General features: G+C 42.1%; 1 protein-coding gene and 1 long non-coding RNA gene across 3 annotated transcripts; both read right to left on the minus strand.

The window, feature by feature from the left end:
* Nucleotides 1-300: 300 nt before the first annotated feature.
* LOC146209932 (uncharacterized) lies at nt 301-6,632 on the minus strand. 2 transcript variants are annotated; one of them, XR_014703487.1, is made up of 3 exons: nt 6,569-6,632; nt 4,516-4,705; nt 301-545 (listed from the first exon to the last, which is right to left on the minus strand). It is a non-coding gene; the product is annotated as an uncharacterized LOC146209932 (long non-coding RNA). The 2 variants fall into 2 exon arrangements; XR_014703488.1 differs by lacking the exon at nt 6,569-6,632 and adding an exon at nt 6,338-6,459.
* A 2,345-nt stretch (nt 6,633-8,977) lies between these two features.
* Nucleotides 8,978-16,906, minus strand: LOC146209933 (uncharacterized). The gene is made up of 5 exons (XM_084605247.1): nt 16,676-16,906; nt 14,213-14,352; nt 12,505-12,593; nt 9,409-9,628; nt 8,978-9,160 (listed from the first exon to the last, which is right to left on the minus strand). Exons 2-5 carry the CDS (start codon nt 14,313-14,315, stop codon nt 9,078-9,080), a joined length of 495 nt encoding a protein of 164 aa, XP_084461373.1. The 5' UTR covers nt 14,316-14,352; nt 16,676-16,906; the 3' UTR covers nt 8,978-9,077.
* Between the last annotated feature and the right edge of the window lie 2,562 nt (nt 16,907-19,468).

Raw genomic sequence — 19,468 nt, forward strand, 5'->3', positions numbered from 1 at the left:
CACATGGCCCAATACTTCGGCGGTACACGCTGCCCGGTGGTTTATCCATGTATAATTAGTGGTCTACTCCTCCATGGCCTATGGTGTACCCATTAAAACGTCTGCAGTTCAATTGTGCATGGAAAATTAGCGCTGCGGCAGTATTTTGAGATGCGCATCTTCTCCTCCAAGCGGGCTCTAACTTTGTGGCATCAGTAATGGTGTTCTCCGGGCAGGTGAAAAGCAACCCATACGTATGTAGCTCAAAAAAGCCTGAGCATCGGCAAATATAGGTTTAAACAGCACTTTTTATTGGTTTTTCTTAAATATTCGAAACATGCTCAAAGCCCTGCTAATAAAAAAATGGCACTTACAGCTAAATTTGTGAGGCTTCACATCAATTAATTCTGGCTTTCAGCTTCTAGACTGAGTTGAAGATGTCACGTTTCCCTGCTCGTTGTGCCCGCCGTCCTATTACTTCACTGTCACGAGCCATCGCTTGATTGCTGCCGCGGTCTTCCTGGAGAGGACGTCACTCAGGTACACGCTGCCTCTCCTCAGGCATCCTAGAAAATATACGAAAGAAAATGTCAGCCTTCATTCCGTATTCATATGAGTTTCCTAGCCTGTTAAAATGATAAAAGGCTGTCAATCAAGCAATTATAAGGACCTTAAGTGGTATCAGTAGTGATGTAGTCATCTGCTGATATCTGAAGTCATTTGAAATATGAGGTGCACCATTTTTACACATATACTGCTTGTCCAAGCAAGTTTGATCCAAGGGATAAAAAAGACATTTCCGAGGCAGGGGAAGGAAACCAGATACATATTGCTGGAAGCTACCTTGAGCGCCACAGAAAAGGTTTTGTTTGGAATCCCTAATTGACATTATTTACCTAAATTACTGATTAATGACTAACACAATAAATTGTGTTGCTACTTTGAAGAGTACCGGCACAAACCACGTTTCATTATTAGCGATAAAGAACCATCACGTTTGCATTTCGTTCCCCAGATACAATAGGAAACCTCAAAAATACAAAAATCAGATTGCCGGACAATACAATTGAGGCCTTGGCTTGGCTCGACAGCCCTGTGTAGCGTTAGACCAATAAGTTGCCTATGGTTTCTTTGTCCGCGCCAGCCCAACCGTTCAACAAGGCCGTATTTGTACTTTACAGTTGAAAAATAATATTTCACTCATTTGTATCCTTACCGCTTTGTAGTCATTATCCGCACTGCAAAGTTCAGCGCGCTCAGTGTAACTCGAGCCTTCATGTGCGCCAAAGGGCTGACGCGAGGCAACCATCGGCAGCATGTCACCCTTACTCATGCATGGGACCAGCCATCATAGCGGCAGGTTGTTTCGTCCGCTCAAAATTATGTTGGGAGCAGCACAATTGCGGTGTGCGAATGGGCTGGTAACGGTTTCGGTATCTACATAACACTGCAGATAGAAAAAAAGAAGGTACACATGAGGTTTCTAACCGCAAATATCGAAACAGAGGTTTCCGAACGTGCTCACCAACTCTGTAAGTCGTATTCATTGTCTAAAGTGAATATTTAGTACTTAGAGCGAATAACCTCACTTCCCTACGTACAAAATAAAACATTACTGTGCTGTCCTAAGAGGCTGCCGGCAATGCGTCATCGGTTTCCATCGCCTGTTTCTAATGGTTTATTCTAACCCTTGGCTCAAGCTATCAAGCACAGGTGCAATGTAACTTGAATAAAACCTGCATGAGATCATACATATAGGTATATTTGTAAGCTTTACAGATTTCACTTACAAATATTACGAGAATCGCGTCACTGCGGTCTTTCTTTAAAATTGACACCAATATTCGTGGCTAAAATAAAGTACTCAACGTATTAATTCAGCTTTGCAAGTGCAGCTGTAACCGAAAGTGAGGGCTGGCGACACCGAAGGTGTGCCTAGCTTTCAAATTTTCTTAGATGGCCCAACCGTTCGAAATATGTAATTTTAAAAATAAGCCCTTGATAGTGGCTTTCTCACAGCGTATATGGGTGCCTTAATAAGAAACATAATAGAGGTCCCATGACCATCTTTCGTTTCAAATGAAATTTTTATATGTGGTGGGCAAATAACTCGACACAAAGGAATTAACCTTAGTTTTGCAAGATACGGCGTAGTTTCTTCGAAAACAAAAAAAAATATTACGGTATATCTTTAGAGGTAGAAAACGCTGCTTTTGCCATTTCAAAATGTTGCAAATTTGGATACCATGATATTGTCTACTATTTTTTACTCACTAAATATATGCAGGTTTTACATTTACAAACAATATTAGGAACACGTTTTGTTTTTGCAGTTGAGTTATTAAAAAATCGCAAACTTGGGTTCAGGACCGATGCGCTGTAAAAATATGCATTTTTAACCGTGCATACTGGAATGCGATGCATTAGGTCGGTTGCACTAAATATGTTTCCACTTCCAAACGCATGTTCTTAATTCCAGGCAATATTTGGAGCTCCAGACCGCTAGGTGTGTTCTACACAACGCATCAAAATTGCCCAAAATTCGAAAACAGCAGTAAAGGGTAAATTTGCTGCGACTAAAAAAAAAGATCTTCGATCTTCAAATACCTCTCAAGAATCTTCAGTACCTCAACAATATCGCGGACTAAAAAGCGTTGCGTTATATTGTTTAAAAATATAACTTTAAATATTAAACCAAGTGCTTGTCCTGATAATGGCCAAATTCAGCCTGCATTCTTGCAAGATCCAATATTATCCTGGCACTGAAACTATTTCTCTGCTTTATCTAGGTTCAATTCTTTATTTCTGATAAAACTTGAAGCTCTAGGTTTGTTTTTTTCTACATATAATATTTAAATTGGCCAAAATTGAAAAAAAAATGGTAAAATAAGGAAAACTGATTAGGACTGAAGAAAATGCCGCAACATCGATTTTTATCGAAATCTCTGGAAACAATGCAAAGTACCTTGTTAATATGAGTCAGTAAATATATTGAATTCTGCAAAATGCAAAAATAAAAATATAAAAATGCCTGGTTTTAATCTATAGATTTGCTTATATGACTCCTCCTTATAGCGTAGGCATCAAAACTTCAATTTAGTATTTGCGGAATTTAGTTACATTTTACTGTAAGTAAAATTTAAAGCCTTGTCAGCGCTAATAAAGCCTTTTTCTGCTTGTCAGCAAGGACATAATCTAGCTTAAAATGGTATTAATTCGCTATTTCTGTCAATTTCATGGCAGAACGCAAGTGAAGGCTGCACGTTTTCTCTGTCTTTCATTCTTTTTTATTTCTAGGTGCAGTAGTATTCAATCTAGTCTATTAATATAATATTCCATTTCTCAGCTTTGACCATAACTAACAATACTATATTTTTGAAGATGGTTTTTAAATGTGTAATTTTTTATAATGCAATCATAAGCGAACTGCTTTCCAGCGTTACAGAGAACACGCATAGCAGCTTAGATCTCCAGATTCTGCCTTAAATTAACAATAAAAGACAGAATATTTTAGTGCAAACAACGTAACGCATCACGCCAGTATGTAAGGTTGAAAATAAACATTTTTGTAGCGCGTTGCGCTTCAGCAAAGTTTGCAATATTTTACTAAATCAACTGCATCAATGAAACAAGCTTTCAATACTTCTTATACAAATAAAAGTTATGTTGATGTGGTGAGTAAAAAAACAATGGATGACAAAATTTTAGTGCGCAAGCAGCAAGCCTCCAAACGTGCAACATTTTGAAATGACAAAAAGGGGGTTTTCCAGCTTAAGTGATAGGCGTTTTCTTTTTTTTTTTCTGAGAAAACTACGCCGCATCTTGCAAACCTAAGGGTCTTTCCTTTGTGTCGAGAGATTAGCCCACGACATAGGGAAATTGAATTAAAACAAAATGGTCCTGACTCCACGATTACTGTTCCTGTCCAAAGACATCCACATTTGTTTTCATTTCGTCTCTTCAAACAGGCTGGTTTAGGCAATGCGGTGAGTAAAAATATCATCATATATATTAAAGATTTCCGCGCTACACGTTGTACCTAAAGCTACCTATATTGTCACAACTGCCATTCGTTATTTGTAGCTGAAACAACATCACAAAAGGAATTCGATTGCAAATTGTTCGCGAGTTAAATAGGCGTACAGGATGACACACGTGTACTCTGCAGAATAAAATTTAAGAAAGAGCAGTCACAAACTATAGGCAAATAAGGCTATGATACGGAGCATATGTGTTACTCCGGTTAACAGTAAAAAACTCGACTTTTACCATATTAATATATTGGACAAACTATTGCATGTTCTCATAGGAACACAATTAATGAACTCATTCACGCATCTAATGTCTATGGGCATTAGATGCGTGGATGACTTCGCTTTATTCCAATTCGTGCGTTACTGAAAATAATTGAACGAGGAAAAATTTAATGTCTACGCAATTTTTAGCGAGTATACCACAAAATATACTCAGGTGCTTCATATATATTCACATCACCTAGCAAGTGAAGTGGGATAACAGAACTAATCAGACACTCACCCTGATCAGCATTTCGCTTTTGCGTCATCTTTGTAAGTTTTTAGGCAGGCTTTTCCACTGATTATCCTCTTCTATATACCCTTGCCACCCACAGGACACAGATCTTCTGGGGGTACCAAACTGTCGGTTTTCGCACCAGTGATACAACTCAATCGATCCATTTCTACGTAGAAAACATTCCGATGCACATCTAAAAAAAATGAAAGCATGTATGTGTAGGCTAAATCATCCACACATGATAAAACAATATTATTTGAACAATAAAATCAAATGATCACACCCGGAGCAACAATAAAGTGATGGAGAGATAGCAATTGAAGCAATGAAAGACGGTTGATTACTGAACAAAGTCAATAGCAAGAGGTCCTGCGTCTATAAAAATAGGCAATAAAATTATGGCACATTTAAAGGTGCATGCAGCAGTTACAGTGATGCAGTGTTACCTTTTTTTGTTTCACTGCAGCGGTTGGTATAAATATTGCAGAAATTGCTAGGCATCTCAGGTAACCCCATTGAAAACCTCATCCAAGGTTGCTGCGGCGTGTTATTTGCAGCTGTTAACGGTGACAGGCTATCCTATGAGTGCATGTTAATTTCCTCCTTTTTGTACCTTGAATGAAAGCGACTGAACAGTGGGTGTTGTAAGAGGTGCAGCGTCCCTAGGAATAGAGAACAAAATTAAGTTTTGCTTGTAATAAACAAAGGTACAAAAAGGAGCAAATATGGTTGCAATAATAGCATGATGACCTACCTTTTCATCAACAGCTGTAAACAACCTGTCACTACTAGTCGGTTCTTTGGATAGGGTTGTCAATGCCAGAGCTTAAAGCTAAGAGCAATATGAGTAATATTTATAGTGGTCACGGCCGTAAAGAATTAGCACAACACTCCATTACTGTAACTATTCAACCGTCCATTTATACATATTGTTCATTAAAGAACCATGCACATCTTATTAAGTTGCTCTTTTCTACTCCCAAATGATTTCCTATACAATTAGAATACGTGAGTCGCTGCTTCGGTTTAAAATTTTTGTACGATGGCTATGACGTGCACTTCATGCATAAAGTACGTGAGGCACAAAGAGCTATAATTGCCGAACAGGCGGACCTGACGTGCTGTCCCATTTAAAGTGCGCGCCGTGATCGAGCGCTTCGCGAGCTATATATCTCGGACGATATGGTCGCCTCATACCGGCCGTCAATTTTTTGTACAATGTGTCCCACATGCACGTTGTTTACTTTCCAGTGACAGGGGCGCAGTGCACACACGGCTGATGCGCCTTTTTGCTTGTTTTGTTATTTTCCTCAGCCTTCGAAGGGCGTCTGCGAAACCGCTCTCCTATTGTCGCCGCTTCCTGACAGCGCGCCCTCACCTGAAGGTGCGTTCTCAGAAGGGGGGCGTCGATTAAGAAACGTTTGAAAAGGGGATCACTTGCGCTGTTCACGGCTTTCAATTCCTCAATATGTTATTAACCATTATAAAAGTGGGGGTTCATTATAACTAAAGTATAGCCTAATCATCAAGCGGCATCACGCACATAACGTCTGCCTCACTGTAAAATTCGCTTGCACAGACCGCACGGACAGTTTTCAAAGCATCGTCTGTACATTTGAAAACAAAAAACTGCCCTAACTCTTAACAAAATCCAAAAACTGAGCGAACATGGCTTCCTGCGCGCAGAAAAGACGCTGTCCAAAATATATGTACAAAGCTGAGCGCGTAGTATTCGGTTACTAATTGATAGCGGCGCGCTGCGCAGTCAAAAAACTGCGCAAATGGCTGCCGGTAGTGTTCTGTCGCGCGTTGGTGGCACACACACCTGTTATGCACGGCTTCTCTATTTTCGGCGCAAATGTTGTTCATATCGCAGCCAGTAAATAAGTCCACGCACTTGCTTGCATGTAACCCGGACGAAAATTCGCTTAGTTCTTGAAGTCATGCTTCGCGCAGTTATTTCGAGGAGAATAGGGAAAGAGAACATTTGGGACTGGTAGGAGATTATATAGAACCAATTATGAAGCAATGGCATGCTGCAAAGATATATACTCACGGTCTAAGATGACGGCTTTCACTGAGTCCGAGAATGCCGTTGGTTTCCCGCCGTTGCTGTAATCCGTACTCCGGCGACATTTCACAGCTCTACTATTCACCGATATGTAGCAAGCACAAACCGGAGCACATGTAACGTATATAGGCGCAAGAAAAAAAAAATATACACAGCACAATGAATAAGAAAATTAACGAGGGAAGCAATTAAAGAAAGGTATAAGAAGCAGTCACAAGTCTTGTAGCGTCTTCATCAAGCTCTGAAATGAACGCTTCGGGAGGAGGCCGCACAGCCACGCAGCGGGGGATTCGTAGACGAGGTGGAACAATGAACTGCTCAACCAGTGCGCGTCGATTCCCGCCGCGGTGTTGCGTTCGCAAGGGCTGCGCGTGGGAACGAAGGACCAACGACCTTCTCGACGTTCCATTCCTCCTTTACCCCAGCCCTCTCCTGTCTGCATCGGCCAGCCGTGCCCAGAGATTGGACCGCGCCGGTGAGCGGCCGCCAGCGCGCACCGCTCGAGTCGAGGTCTAATAAATTGATTTTTTTTTCTGTTCGCAAAAGCATTGTTTCTTCAAGCCAACCGCGGACATAACATTTTCTAAAAAAAAAATACAAAGCCTCCCCATCTACCATCCACAACGTTGCGTAAATCTATACAGTTGGTGCATCGACAAATGCGCACGTCATCTTTCCCCTCCCGCTTCCACCTATGATCGAACAAAAGACGGTCGTTCGACCTTTTATATATACTTCAAAATATTATATATTGTTGCATCATGACTGATTAATAATATCGAAGAGGCGGAGTTCCGAGCTTCTCTGCTGTTCTGGCCAAATTTAGTTACAGATTACACAAACTATGTTCAAGTTAGCTATCTGAAAATTATCTGACTGAATATATACATGGTTTTATTTGTATTCAGTTAATTTTCGCTATTTGGGTAAGAGTAGATGTTTTTATAAAAATTCTCAAGATCGGCCCAAGAAACGAAATTTTCCTAAATTGCAGGCCTTTGTTTCAGAAAAGGTTCATTGTAAAGCAGCAATAATTCCACACTATGTTCTCAGCATAGTTATCCGCAAACAGGTAAAGCTTATATTTTTGTGACATTTGCATACAGATACGATCGCGCTAATTTACAGAAAACAGCGAACATTGAAAATTTCTTAGGAAAATAAAAAAAAACTGTTTTAACACTGTTTAAACTTCTTCCGCCTATTCTACACTACCTCAGCTTTCAAAATCATTACAACACCGCGCATAATTTTTTTTGCGCTAGTAATTATGGCCACTTTGATAAGGCCTTTGTCCAATTATAGCGCACCGCGCAGATCTGAAGTTCTCCGGAATTTGTGAATCGTTCAAGGTTTTTAAATTTTGGCATATTATTGTAACAGGGAGAAATACATTTATAAAAGAGGATTAAAGATATATGCATTGAGAAACAGCCAAGGAGCAGGCAATGAGGGCCCAGTTCCACACACTTCTTTTTCTTAATCTTCCACAAACGAGCGCGCCACTTCGTCCTCATCATTCTCCAGCAATAAAAGTATTTCTTCGGTTATTGTTTGTCTCGACTTCGCAAATTGACGGTGACAGACACAGCAATGAATGATTCAGAATCAGTTTTGTACGCGTCAAATTCCTGATGCGCTGTGGCATCAGGCATCACACAGACGTTTTTCGCAATCACCTTCACCTTAACGCGAATTACAGAAGGAGGCGATAACGTTCAATGAGCAAGCAACGTATTCCAAATCATTTTAGTAGAATGGAAAAATTGTGAAGGGCATGGAAAACTGCCTCAGTAAAACACAGTGTTTCTGGGCTGCATCCGTTTTTTTCGAATGACTCGACAGCGCACATTATTTTCATTCCTGTACAGTCCTGGCTATAGCGTGCCTGCATGAAGTGTAATCAGCAGATCGAACGCGCGGCAAAAGGCCCACTTCAGGCCGTCTGGATGCCGTCATCTGAGAGAGGCACGAGCATCCGGTTACCAATTGTTTTTTTTTTTCTTTTTTTTAGCATTAGATACCTTGCTTTGCCACTGCAGCACCAGTTATGCTTTCCACCGATGGCATCTGGCGCAGCAGTTTCTCATGCGGCAGCCCTTATAAAAATGGGAACATCCTTTGAGTTCAATGTGAACTCAAAAAAGTCAGAAGGAAGCAACTTCCTCTGAACTGAGAATTGGCTACTGATTTTGAATTCACAGTGAATTAACTTTCTCTGACCATCCTGTGAATTTCCTGTGAATTTCCTTTGAGCTCCCAGGGAACAGACCGTTGTCAGTTTGAGTTGAGTTCACAGGCAGTGGCCAATTATTGGTTCAAAGGAAGTTCGAAGGAATGATGACTATGGGATATTTGGTGGATGTTCGAAGGAAGTAGGTTCAGACTGAAACATTTGTTTGTATGAGCTTATATTTATTTGAATAGATGTACTTCCTCTGTTTAGGCCTTGCAATTAGGCCTGCTTTCGAAGACCCTGCGACAAAAAATTGGATCACTGTCCACAATCCCAGTGCAAACTTGCGCAACTGCCGGTGACCACCTTGGCTAGTACTCCATTGAGCAAGCAGGTGTAGGCTGCAAAAAGAAAAAAAAAAACATTAGAAGCATGACTGCAATGAACAAGCTAGAGTCCATCCAGCCTTCCTTAGCTTTTGTAAATTAAATATACAGAGCACGGACAGTGTGAGCGCCATGCAGGCACCACAGCATTATGCATTAAGGCAAGCATTATGGCCCTGACCATCACTGAAAAGTCAGCTGTTTGGACAATATTTCAGAATGCTCTTGCATCACATGCACAGGCTATGAGCTCGAGGACTTACAGATAACAGCATCCAATTTTGGGCAGCCCAGTGCCTTTTTTGGAGCTTGTTCCTTGCGGGCATTGCAGACACGGCCATAGAGTGAGCTTTCTTCCAGTTCTTCGGGTGAGAACACAACCCGCACCAAGTTACACGCAAACTTTGTTGCTTGATTGCCCGCACTGAGTTTCATGCGGTCAATCAACTGCTGATTTACCATAATATTGCTGCCAATGTGCACCTGCAAGAACAAAAAGCAAATATTAGTACTATGACAAGTATTGTAACATGCAACAATATTCCTTGATATGCAATAAGAAAATGAAGGGGCTTTACAAACAACAAAAAACTTAGACCAGCTTAAGAACATTCAAAGAAACCCCAAAATGCATAATTAAGGTCATTTGTTTGCAAGTAAAAATACACATTCAAGAAGCCGTACTTTAACATGTACAACAATGAAGGCATACGAAAACTATTGGATGTTTTTGACACCTTCCCGAGCGGTGCTTTGATCTAATTTTGAATCAGGCCAAACATCTTTTAACATTTTTATTAGTGTAACCTGACAATTGTGTAATATGTATTTAAAGTAACTAGCCAAAAAGAGGGCACATAATGCCCCGCAAAGGATTGAGCGCTAATAGTGCATTGCTATAGCAGAAGAAAAAACAAGAAATAAGAGATTTTTTAACGACCTAATTTATGCTTGCATTTCAACAATAAAAAAAAAAGATTTTAAGTCAGAAAATAAAGGGATTTACTCATCATTAACATTGCAAAGGCCATTAAAAGCCAGTTTAGACAGAGCACAGTGCCCACATTGTCACCTCCTGTTTAAAAATACTAACATCCTTTTCGTACATCAGAAGCTCAACCAATCAAAAAAACTGCCAATGAAGGTTTAGCAAAAGCATGCACTCCCTGCTCTGTATGTGCTACTTTGAGGTAACATTTAGTTTCCAGCTTGCACAGGTAGCTTTCATAATTTAACCCCTCAAGCGCTTTGGACAAGCAGCTCGTCCTTGCAAAGATGCCCTCAAGCCATTTTGGACGAGTGCTTGTCCTTGCAGGATAGATCCTCACCCTGAGAGTTTTAGGCGAGTACAGCGCTCCTCTGTGGCTTAGGTCATGCGCCATTTGACAGATGGCACCACTGACCCGTTAAGTGCTTTTTGTTCTACCGCTTGAAAGCCTTTTAAGCAGCCTTAATGAGAAAAATGGTGCCTTGTAGAGGCAACGCATGCACTGTTGGCCCGCCATCGCGGGAAAGAAGCTTTTCTTCGTTGCCATCCTAGCCATCCGAAGATGGCTCAGACACCAATTTTTGCATTGTTATGGGAAGTGAAGACGACAGTGATGACATGAGTAGTTCTTCCGACGAAGATGATGACAGCTCAGACGATACTATTGCGAGTTCTGTGTCAGTGGATGAAAATTGACAACATTCCGATGAAACCCCCTGGGCTTCCATTCTTGGTCGTCCCTTGTAAAACATTTCCAGTTACCTCGCTATATGTTACTCGACTAGATTGCTGCTTATTGGCAGGCAGTTGATTTTTCAAGTAATGAGCAATAAACTTCACTGCGCTCATTTGACTTAGTTTCTGGTTCAAATATTTTTGTCTCGGATACCTCCTTTTTTATTACACTACCAGTAGAAACCAGCAGTAAAAATAAAAACTAAAGGGACACTTAAGCTCCGCCTTTAAGGGTATGATGCGACCAGTGTAGGCTACCACCCAACATATAAAGCCCTGCTTTAACCAAGCTGTATCAACATGTCTGCGTAGCCTAGGTGTAGCAAGCCTGACTCAGCATTGAAGAGCACTGCAATGTTGATTCGTATTTCGCCTTCCCACCTCAAATGAACGACCGGAGTTAGCAGCTCCTCCTAACTTTTGGATATCGTGGTCTCGTTAAGCCACACAAATCATCGAAGAATGTGTGTTCGGCCATGCCACTTGCCAGCGCCATGCTCTTGATGTTTCACTCACAACACAGACAACAAATTTTCATGTAATGGGGCCTTTAACGATATCGTAATTTTAAGCAATTTTAGCTAGAAATCTCGAAATAATAGTGTTCAAGGGGTTAAAGTGAAATTGAACTATTGTTGGATCAGCTTAAGAAGCCACAACTCCTTCTCAAAGGAGACCCTCCTGGCAATACCATGGTGGTTAATTGCCTTTGACTTGCCAGAGTGACATTGCAGGTGGCTGTCAGGTGGAAGTGGATTATATGCACATTAGCTTGAATACCATGATGACTGGCCCAAGTCGCTAAAATGACTGATTAGAGGAGCACCAGCTGCGTCATTCGAGTTGTAGTGCAAAAAGATGGCCTTCCGAGATCGATAACCTAAGAAATTGCTGAATATTAAACAAGCTAATGGAAATCTCTTTTCTGATGAAAAGGGCTTTGCTATAGCCCAAGCGAAGTATGCTCAACAGGAAGCGTAAACAAAAGTAACCTTGCACTTCCGATCACTACAGCTTTCACAAAAACTCTTCCAAATCAATATACACACGAATGAAGTAACAGTCACTAAAATGAAAGGAAGCAGTTGGGATTTTTTTTCATGGTTGTTTTGACGAATTTAAGAAAATAGCACTGTCTGTCTTTGGTCGTTTCTATCAAATTGACATTCATTTAAAAATATCATTATGCTACTAATTATGCAGCCTGTGAGCCCAGCCTCATAAACAGCATCCCAGCCAGGGCAGCCGCTTTTCAGTGGAGCCGAAACGCAAGGTGCCCGTGTGCTCTGTGTTGTCGGTGCACGTTAAAGCACCCCAGGTGGTCGAAATTTCCAGAGCCTTGCACTACAGTATCTCTCATAGCCTGAGTCGCTTTGGACATTAAACCCTAAGAGCCAACCAATCATAAAGAGCATTGCTGCTTGCCTATCTCTGAATTCAGTGACTGCTGACTTCATTCACATGGATAATGAGCTCCTCGTTTCCCTATCCCTGCACACTTCTCAATGGAAGTGCATGACTTGTGGCAGTGCTATCATAAAGCTAGAACCAAGTTCTTGTGTGACCCTTAAAAAAGTTTCATCGAGAAAGGCAGTAATGAGCACAACCATGCAGACACTAGACTAAAGCAACTGACCTGAGCCTCGGTTGGCAGCACAACTGCTTGTGTTGTACACGCAGCATTATTAACGGATTCTGTCAGCTGATTGACCAGCTCAGCAACATCTGAAAAAAAAACAAAATAAGAAAGCTGGAACAAAACATACTATTTCATCACTAGCAGCAGCAGCCCATGTAACATTCACCACAGGAGAAAAGCCTTTTCTTTGCCCTTGACTGCATGACCAACCCTTTTCTGTCACCAAATGCGCCATTCAAAATTTAGCTGCTAGACACTGGCATCACTCACGCACTCAAGGCGCCCTATCAGCGGTACATAATCTAGGGGATGCTGATAGCAATTGATGAAGCCAATGCTGACATCCCACTTCTGATCTCTTTGTTCGCTGTGGAAATGCCTGGATTGAATTAACTGTGGAGGACGTTGTAACTACAGTGCAACTGACGGGTGCTGCTATTGCTTAGAATGAATCCATGGGTGCGAATGATGATGCCAAGATAGCTGTGAGCGCTTTAACAGAAGTTAGCCAGATCACATCCCTGAAACAGTTTGTCGGTAGCAAGGGCCTTGAAGAGGTCAGCATGCAATATACATGTATGGCGGCAGCAATACGCCATACATTTGGACAAAGGCTGACACTCGAGTGTGTAGCTGATACTCGATAGCCCATGCTTCACCTATCTCGTGTCTGTCTTTCGTGTCGACATTTGCTAACATGGTGTAGTGACCGAGTTAAGTTAGGCAGATTGCTGAGCCAGGTGCCGAGCTTGGACAAGCATAAATTTCCTGTTGTGAAAAAAAAAAAAAAAACACCACCTAAGTGACCAAAATGGCACAGGAAAATGAAGCGCATGCCATAAGGATTCCAAGGTCCAAGACAGGACGAGGCCACATATGATAATTTCATACAAATTTAGATTTTTTGCTGTCCCTCCTGCGCTCATTCTAGATGCACCTCATCATTTGCAGGAGACTCTGAGGTTAAAATCTGAGGGAATCAAGGGTTCCATTCAGATACGCCATCCACAGTAATGCAAGAGCACCACAGACCTGCCGCAGCCATCTGGCTACAACTTATACCCCGTGAATGTGTTTGAACCTAATGCAGCTCTCCGGGTTCACTGGAGCGTTGTTGTCACCGACCACTCCAGAACAGAAAGGAACCCAAACCCGCGCCCGTTTTTCGGCCTCGGCTTGAGCAGCACAAATCAGCACAGGTGCTCACCTTGAGTGGCATTTGTTTACCATGCATTTTCATGCAGCTATCACATACGACAACAGGCTCAATCTCAGATGCATGCCGATCCCAAGCAATGACATGTGACACGCAAGTCACTGTAACACAAACAAAGCATGCTTGCAGAGCAGGAGTGGCAGCAGTTCATCTGCTACGTGCACTGCAAGCATGGTGGTTGGTGGCGTCATGCAGCAGCGCCACGGTGTAGCTGAGCACTACTGTACACCACCTATAATGTGTCGCAAAGACAACTACAGGAGGAACACCAATCCTAATCCTCAGTGTAGGGGGAACCTTATTGCAGCAACATAATCTTACTGGTGCTTTTACTAGGACGTGCTACAGACCAAGATGTCTTATTCATTTAAGAGTTAGCACTTGAATTTGTTATGCTTTACGTAGCATCTGGTGACACAGCAAATAATTTCAGTCTCATGGCAATGGAGATCAGCATTCCAATGGCTTCAGAAAAAAGCGATCACATACCAAGCATCTGACGTGCTTCATCTCTTGCGGCCTTATATTTCTTCATTCTTTTTTTTTGCAGACCCCACTTCATCCTCAAGCTCCAGGACTCTCTTTTTTGCATCTGTTGGCTTAGACATTTTGTCACAGCTGCAGCTTTCCTGCAAAACGACATGTGGCAAGGTCTATTCACTAAATTGTATTTGCACTCAAATGCATCATACAAAAATTATTCAGTATAACGCATTGTGCAGATATCTGGTTCCACACATGAGATTAGCAAAATAGTGACCAAATGATGACCACTGACAAGAGAAACGCAGCATGGACACTGTTTAGGGTTCAAAGCAACACTTCTTAAGGAGGAACATTAGCCCTTGAGCAAACCTTGGCACATAAAAGGACATGGTAATGTTTAACTGCGAGCTGACACCATCCAGCATCACTACTGCTCAAGTGGGCAGAATGCCCACTTGAGCAGTAGTGGACAAAACAAAGGATGCATTTCCAGAAAAACAGTTTGAGCTCCCACGCATACCGTAAAACATAGCCACTCTGCTTTATGGTAGGTTCATGGTGTTTTATGTCCCAAAGCGACTTAAGCTATAGCGATGAGGGATGCCGTAGTGGTGGGCTCACCTGGGGTTTTTTAATGTGCAAATGACATCATACAGTACACAGTCAACTTGTATTTCACCTCCACTGAAATGCGTCCATGAATGCTGGGATTGTACCCATGCACAGTCGTGAGCTTTATGAAAGGGAGCATGCGATCCCGTGGCAGATAGCCTCATCCAGAAGTAGTGGCAAAGTGCAACGGCAGCATTGAAAATGAAGTGGAGAGAGCGGTGCCCTTCCACCTGTTGGCCATACCCCACGCACTGGGAGCAACTTTTACATCGGCAGCTAAAAATCATTGCAGCATTATGCTGTTGGTAACTGATATCACTGCTTGCTTTGCTATGCTCTGACCTAGCAACCCAGCGTAGGCTGGTAACTCAGGCAAAAGCGGCAGCCCAGGCCACTGGAGTCTTATATCCCTGTCACACGGCCGACTCGGAACTACCTTGAACTTCCTTGGTCTAAAGGAGCGCAAGGGAGTCGCAGGGAGTTTCGCCTTAAAGGAGTTGTCCCCGTGTCACACGGCTTGCAACGAGCTTATCAGAGCAGCCAACAGGGGGCCATTAGGCGCTGTTTATTTTGCACAAAGATATAAAAATAATGTCCAAAACAAACTGAAATATTTTTTATACTACTATTTTCCTCGCAAAATTCAATTAGCTTTAGTCATATCAATATAAAAGAACACACATTTACTGAAAACAACGACCATGCTCTAAACATAGCCATTTTTTCCGCTCTGCTGGACACCATGTGCGGCGTTGTGCAATACGTGGTGCAGTGTCGCGACAACTAAACGCAACTAACCGAGTTAGAATAAAATTTTATGCAATAAAAACTAATATATTTAGGAGTAAAAATTACATTATTGAAGAAATATGTTATTTAATGACTCGGAAGCAAAGCACATTGGAAACGAGAGTACTCCCTTCGCCCATCAATGGAGATCGTCGATCTCCTTTGCTTCAAAACTCCATTTAACTTCCTTCCATAATGGACTGCTGTGTGACACGGCACGTATCTCCCTCGGGGTAATGGCTACCTTGGTTGAAAGGAGTTGAAAGGAGTTCAGCCGTGTCCGTGTGACAGAGGTATTAGAATGGAGACTCCACACACTGCCTCCCCACCACACACACTTTTTTTCCCCCTTTTTTTAATAAAGTTTTCTCTCTCTGCGCGAAATCTGAGGAATGGCTGGTAGCGAAGAAAGGAAGCATGTTTGACGCTTCAATAAAAAGAAACAAACAAATGAATATGAAAGTAAATGAATGCGACAACACGTTAGGCGCTTTTATCTGCTTAAACTTCAGTCGCCTGCAGCTGTGAAAGCGTCCGTTTCGCTGCTACACTACCAATTGTCTCGGAACGAGCACCCTGGGCATCTTTAAAACTTGTTCTAAATCGGCTTCAATAATCAAGGAGCTGCCATTCTCCATGCCGCACCGTTCCGAGACGACGATGCGGGCAGGATGTTTTTTTTTTTTTCTTTTTATTTTTTTTTTATAGAGCCCAAATTGGGAAGCCTACTCCTGTTATCACGAAACACCGAGAATTGCCATTTGCTGTGTAAACAGGGAGAATCAGGTCCACGTAACGACAGCAGCCGCGTTTATTCTACTATTTCCGCAAATTCAGTTCATTATGCATTTTTGTTTTAATTTCACGCAATTCCCGGAATCAACTGTCTACCTCTTTCACCATGTGCACTACTGTCACCTGCCGGTTAACACAATGCGGTCGTAATGCGGGCATGTAAACGACTTCGCGACACGACTCACCGCGAGTAGCAAAGGAAGGTGTTTCACAGGTAAACATTATTAAGTCACGAATACGAAAAGAGACAAGAGACGTTTGACTACTTACCCACTCCGAGAATGAACGTAGGAGAGTACGACCCCTCCTTCCACTGGGCATGTAGTACTCCTTGGTTTGGAATAATGTTCCAGTATTTTGGATTATCCATCAGTTTCGCCTGCAGTTCTTTTGATTGTAGGTTTCTTACAGGATATACGTCCCACTTCTGAGCGGTCGCCCATTTAACCAAGACATGATCGGCCATTTGCACTACTCACGCTAAGAAAACACGACGAACACAACGAACGCGAACAACTTCCTACGGTCATGAAACACATAGTGAAGCATGCCGCCGGCTGTTTTCACGAAAACGATAGCGCTAGAGTCTCAAGCGCCATTGCAAACTTTTAAATGCATTTTTGCAAACTTCACAAACTTTCAAAATAAAACTTATAATTTATAAACAACCTTAAATGTTTGGTTTTTTTAGTAGTAATATGTGATGCGTAACAAAACACAAAATAATTTAAGCAAATTATTGCCACAAGCAGCTGCAGCGCCCTTTTTTTTTGCTGCGGAATTCTTGTGCTGCATGTCAATCTTCATTGGTTTTACTCGCCGTGAGAACGTTGGTTTTACTGGCACTATTCGTAACCTCGGCTGCGGGGGCTTCTGTGCGTGGTGGTAGCGACGTACCGACGTCTCTGACGTATTAATTGCTGGTCTTTAAACTGTGATAGGAGGTAAACGAGCTTGACTTTCGTGAACAATGGGGCTTCTGTGCGTGGTGGTAGCGACGTACCGACGTCTCTGACGTATTAATTGCTGGTCTTTAAACTGTGATAGGAGGTAAACGAGCTTGACTTTCGTGAACAATGTGACATCCGGTACTAGGCACATCGTGAAGTGCATTTAACTGCAGGCTTTTGAAGCCGTTATCGATGGTGCTGCGGTAACCGCCTACCCGTCGAACGCACTGGAAATGCCACCACGGTAAAAGCGTACTTGCGCGACGTCAACGTCGCGCCGTACCGAAGTGCACTAAATCACGACGGAAGCAGGCCGCGCTTGCTAACAGCGTCGCCCTTGGCGTCGCTGCGAGCCAAGAGCTGCCAGGCTAGCCACCATAGCCAGGCTGCAATGCCGACGCAAATACTGACGAACCCTGCCAGCCCTGCGCCGAGCTTTGTTGCGTACCGTGTCAGAGTGCTGAAGCAGCGGTCACGGATGTATGTACATGCCGTCTCGCGCATGCATCGCCATCGAACCAGCGGGCTGCGAAAGCGATGAATTAGAACCACCTGGCATTCTTTAACATGTACGAAAATTCTTGAATGTATTATATTTTATCTTAAAAAATTCAGAGGGGCAAGAAATAGACCAAGCAATGCCACACACACAAAAATAAGCACAAGAAATGAATGAAAAGAAAGTTATCTTTACACTTAAGGACAAAGGAAGGAAGGTGGTGAATATTATTGGTCCTTGTGTGGTGACCAAGAAGAAACTTGCGCTAAAAGTAAGATCTAGCGCGTGAAAAAAAAAAAAAAGCATGGATTTAATATAAAATGAAAAAAAAATTAAAATGATGTTTACTTGCACAACAAAGAAACGAATGCGATTTTGTATATTTTGATAAATGTATAATTGGTTTATTCAAAAAAGTTCAGAAGTTAAAAAAGTGCAAGGGATACTAATGAAAGAAAAAAAATTAGAAGTATAGCTGAAAAGAAAAATGAGCTTCGATGCTTTCGCTTAAGAACAAAAAAAAGAAGGTATGATGAATAAAGAGTAAAGAGAACTTTCTCTTTACTTGAGGAAAAACAAAGGGAGGTCATTATTGATATTGCCAAAGAGAGCCAGTTTAAAAATGAGCTTCCTTCTGTCAAAAAAAAGGAAAGTCTCAACAAAGTGAGCTCAAAGGAAACTTCCTTTAGTCAAAAGAAAGGAAAAGTCTATAGGAAGGCTGTTCAGGAAGCAAAAAGGAAAAACAAAGGAAGTAAAAAGGAAAATTCGATTTTCATAAGGGAGAGGCTGTCGCCCGCGCTCGTGAGGCGGGCTTCCCGACAGTGGTCGCATCTCATTAACTTCACCCCGTGTTATTGGCGTCCGGTTGCGGTGCGAAAAACAGGCGGATAGAATAGTGAAGCTTTAGTGCCGATGCGTTGAACTGATACAAGGAAGCATTTTTTATTAGTTTTGGCTAGCTTCACCATAATATATGTATCGAAGTCTGTCGGTCTGAAGACGCAAAAACGAGCTCTCACTGCACCGCCTCTTAAAACGAACATTTAGGGTGAGCACACCCCCGCGCTCATCGCCGCTCCGGTCATCTCAACATCTCAACATTACTGTCCTCATTTCCGTCGACATCTTTTCCCTACTGTTGGACATATTTTTAGAACCTGAATTGCAATCCTGCTTGCATCTTATTCGCTTAGTGGCCAAGAAGTCAGACCTACAGCAATTGCAAATTCCTGTTTAAGGGTCTTATTGGACTGGTCGTAACTACTAGTGCACCAATATTGTGCAATGTGTTTTTATTGACGTTGCAAATTGATGTAGAGAAGAATACGTGAACAAAGTTTAAAAAGATATCATAAACGGTTTTTTTTCTTCTCCTCAGAAATTTTCATTGTAATAATGGTGAAGGTGATTGCGAAAAACGTCTGTGGGCTGCCCTATGCCACAGCGCATCAGGAACTCTACGCATACAAAGCTGACTCCAATTCATTCATTGCTGTGTCTGTCACAGCTAGTTTGCATCGTCGAGACAAAAAATGACAGAGGATGATGAGGACGAAGTGGCGCGCTCGTTTGTGGAAGAATAAAAAAAAAAGAAGTGCGTCGAACTTATTGCCT

Source organism: Amblyomma maculatum, chromosome 1 (genome assembly GCF_055883805.1).
Source record: "Amblyomma maculatum isolate TAMU_Amacu chromosome 1, ASM5588380v1, whole genome shotgun sequence".
Lineage (NCBI taxonomy): Eukaryota > Metazoa > Arthropoda > Arachnida > Ixodida > Ixodidae > Amblyomma > Amblyomma maculatum.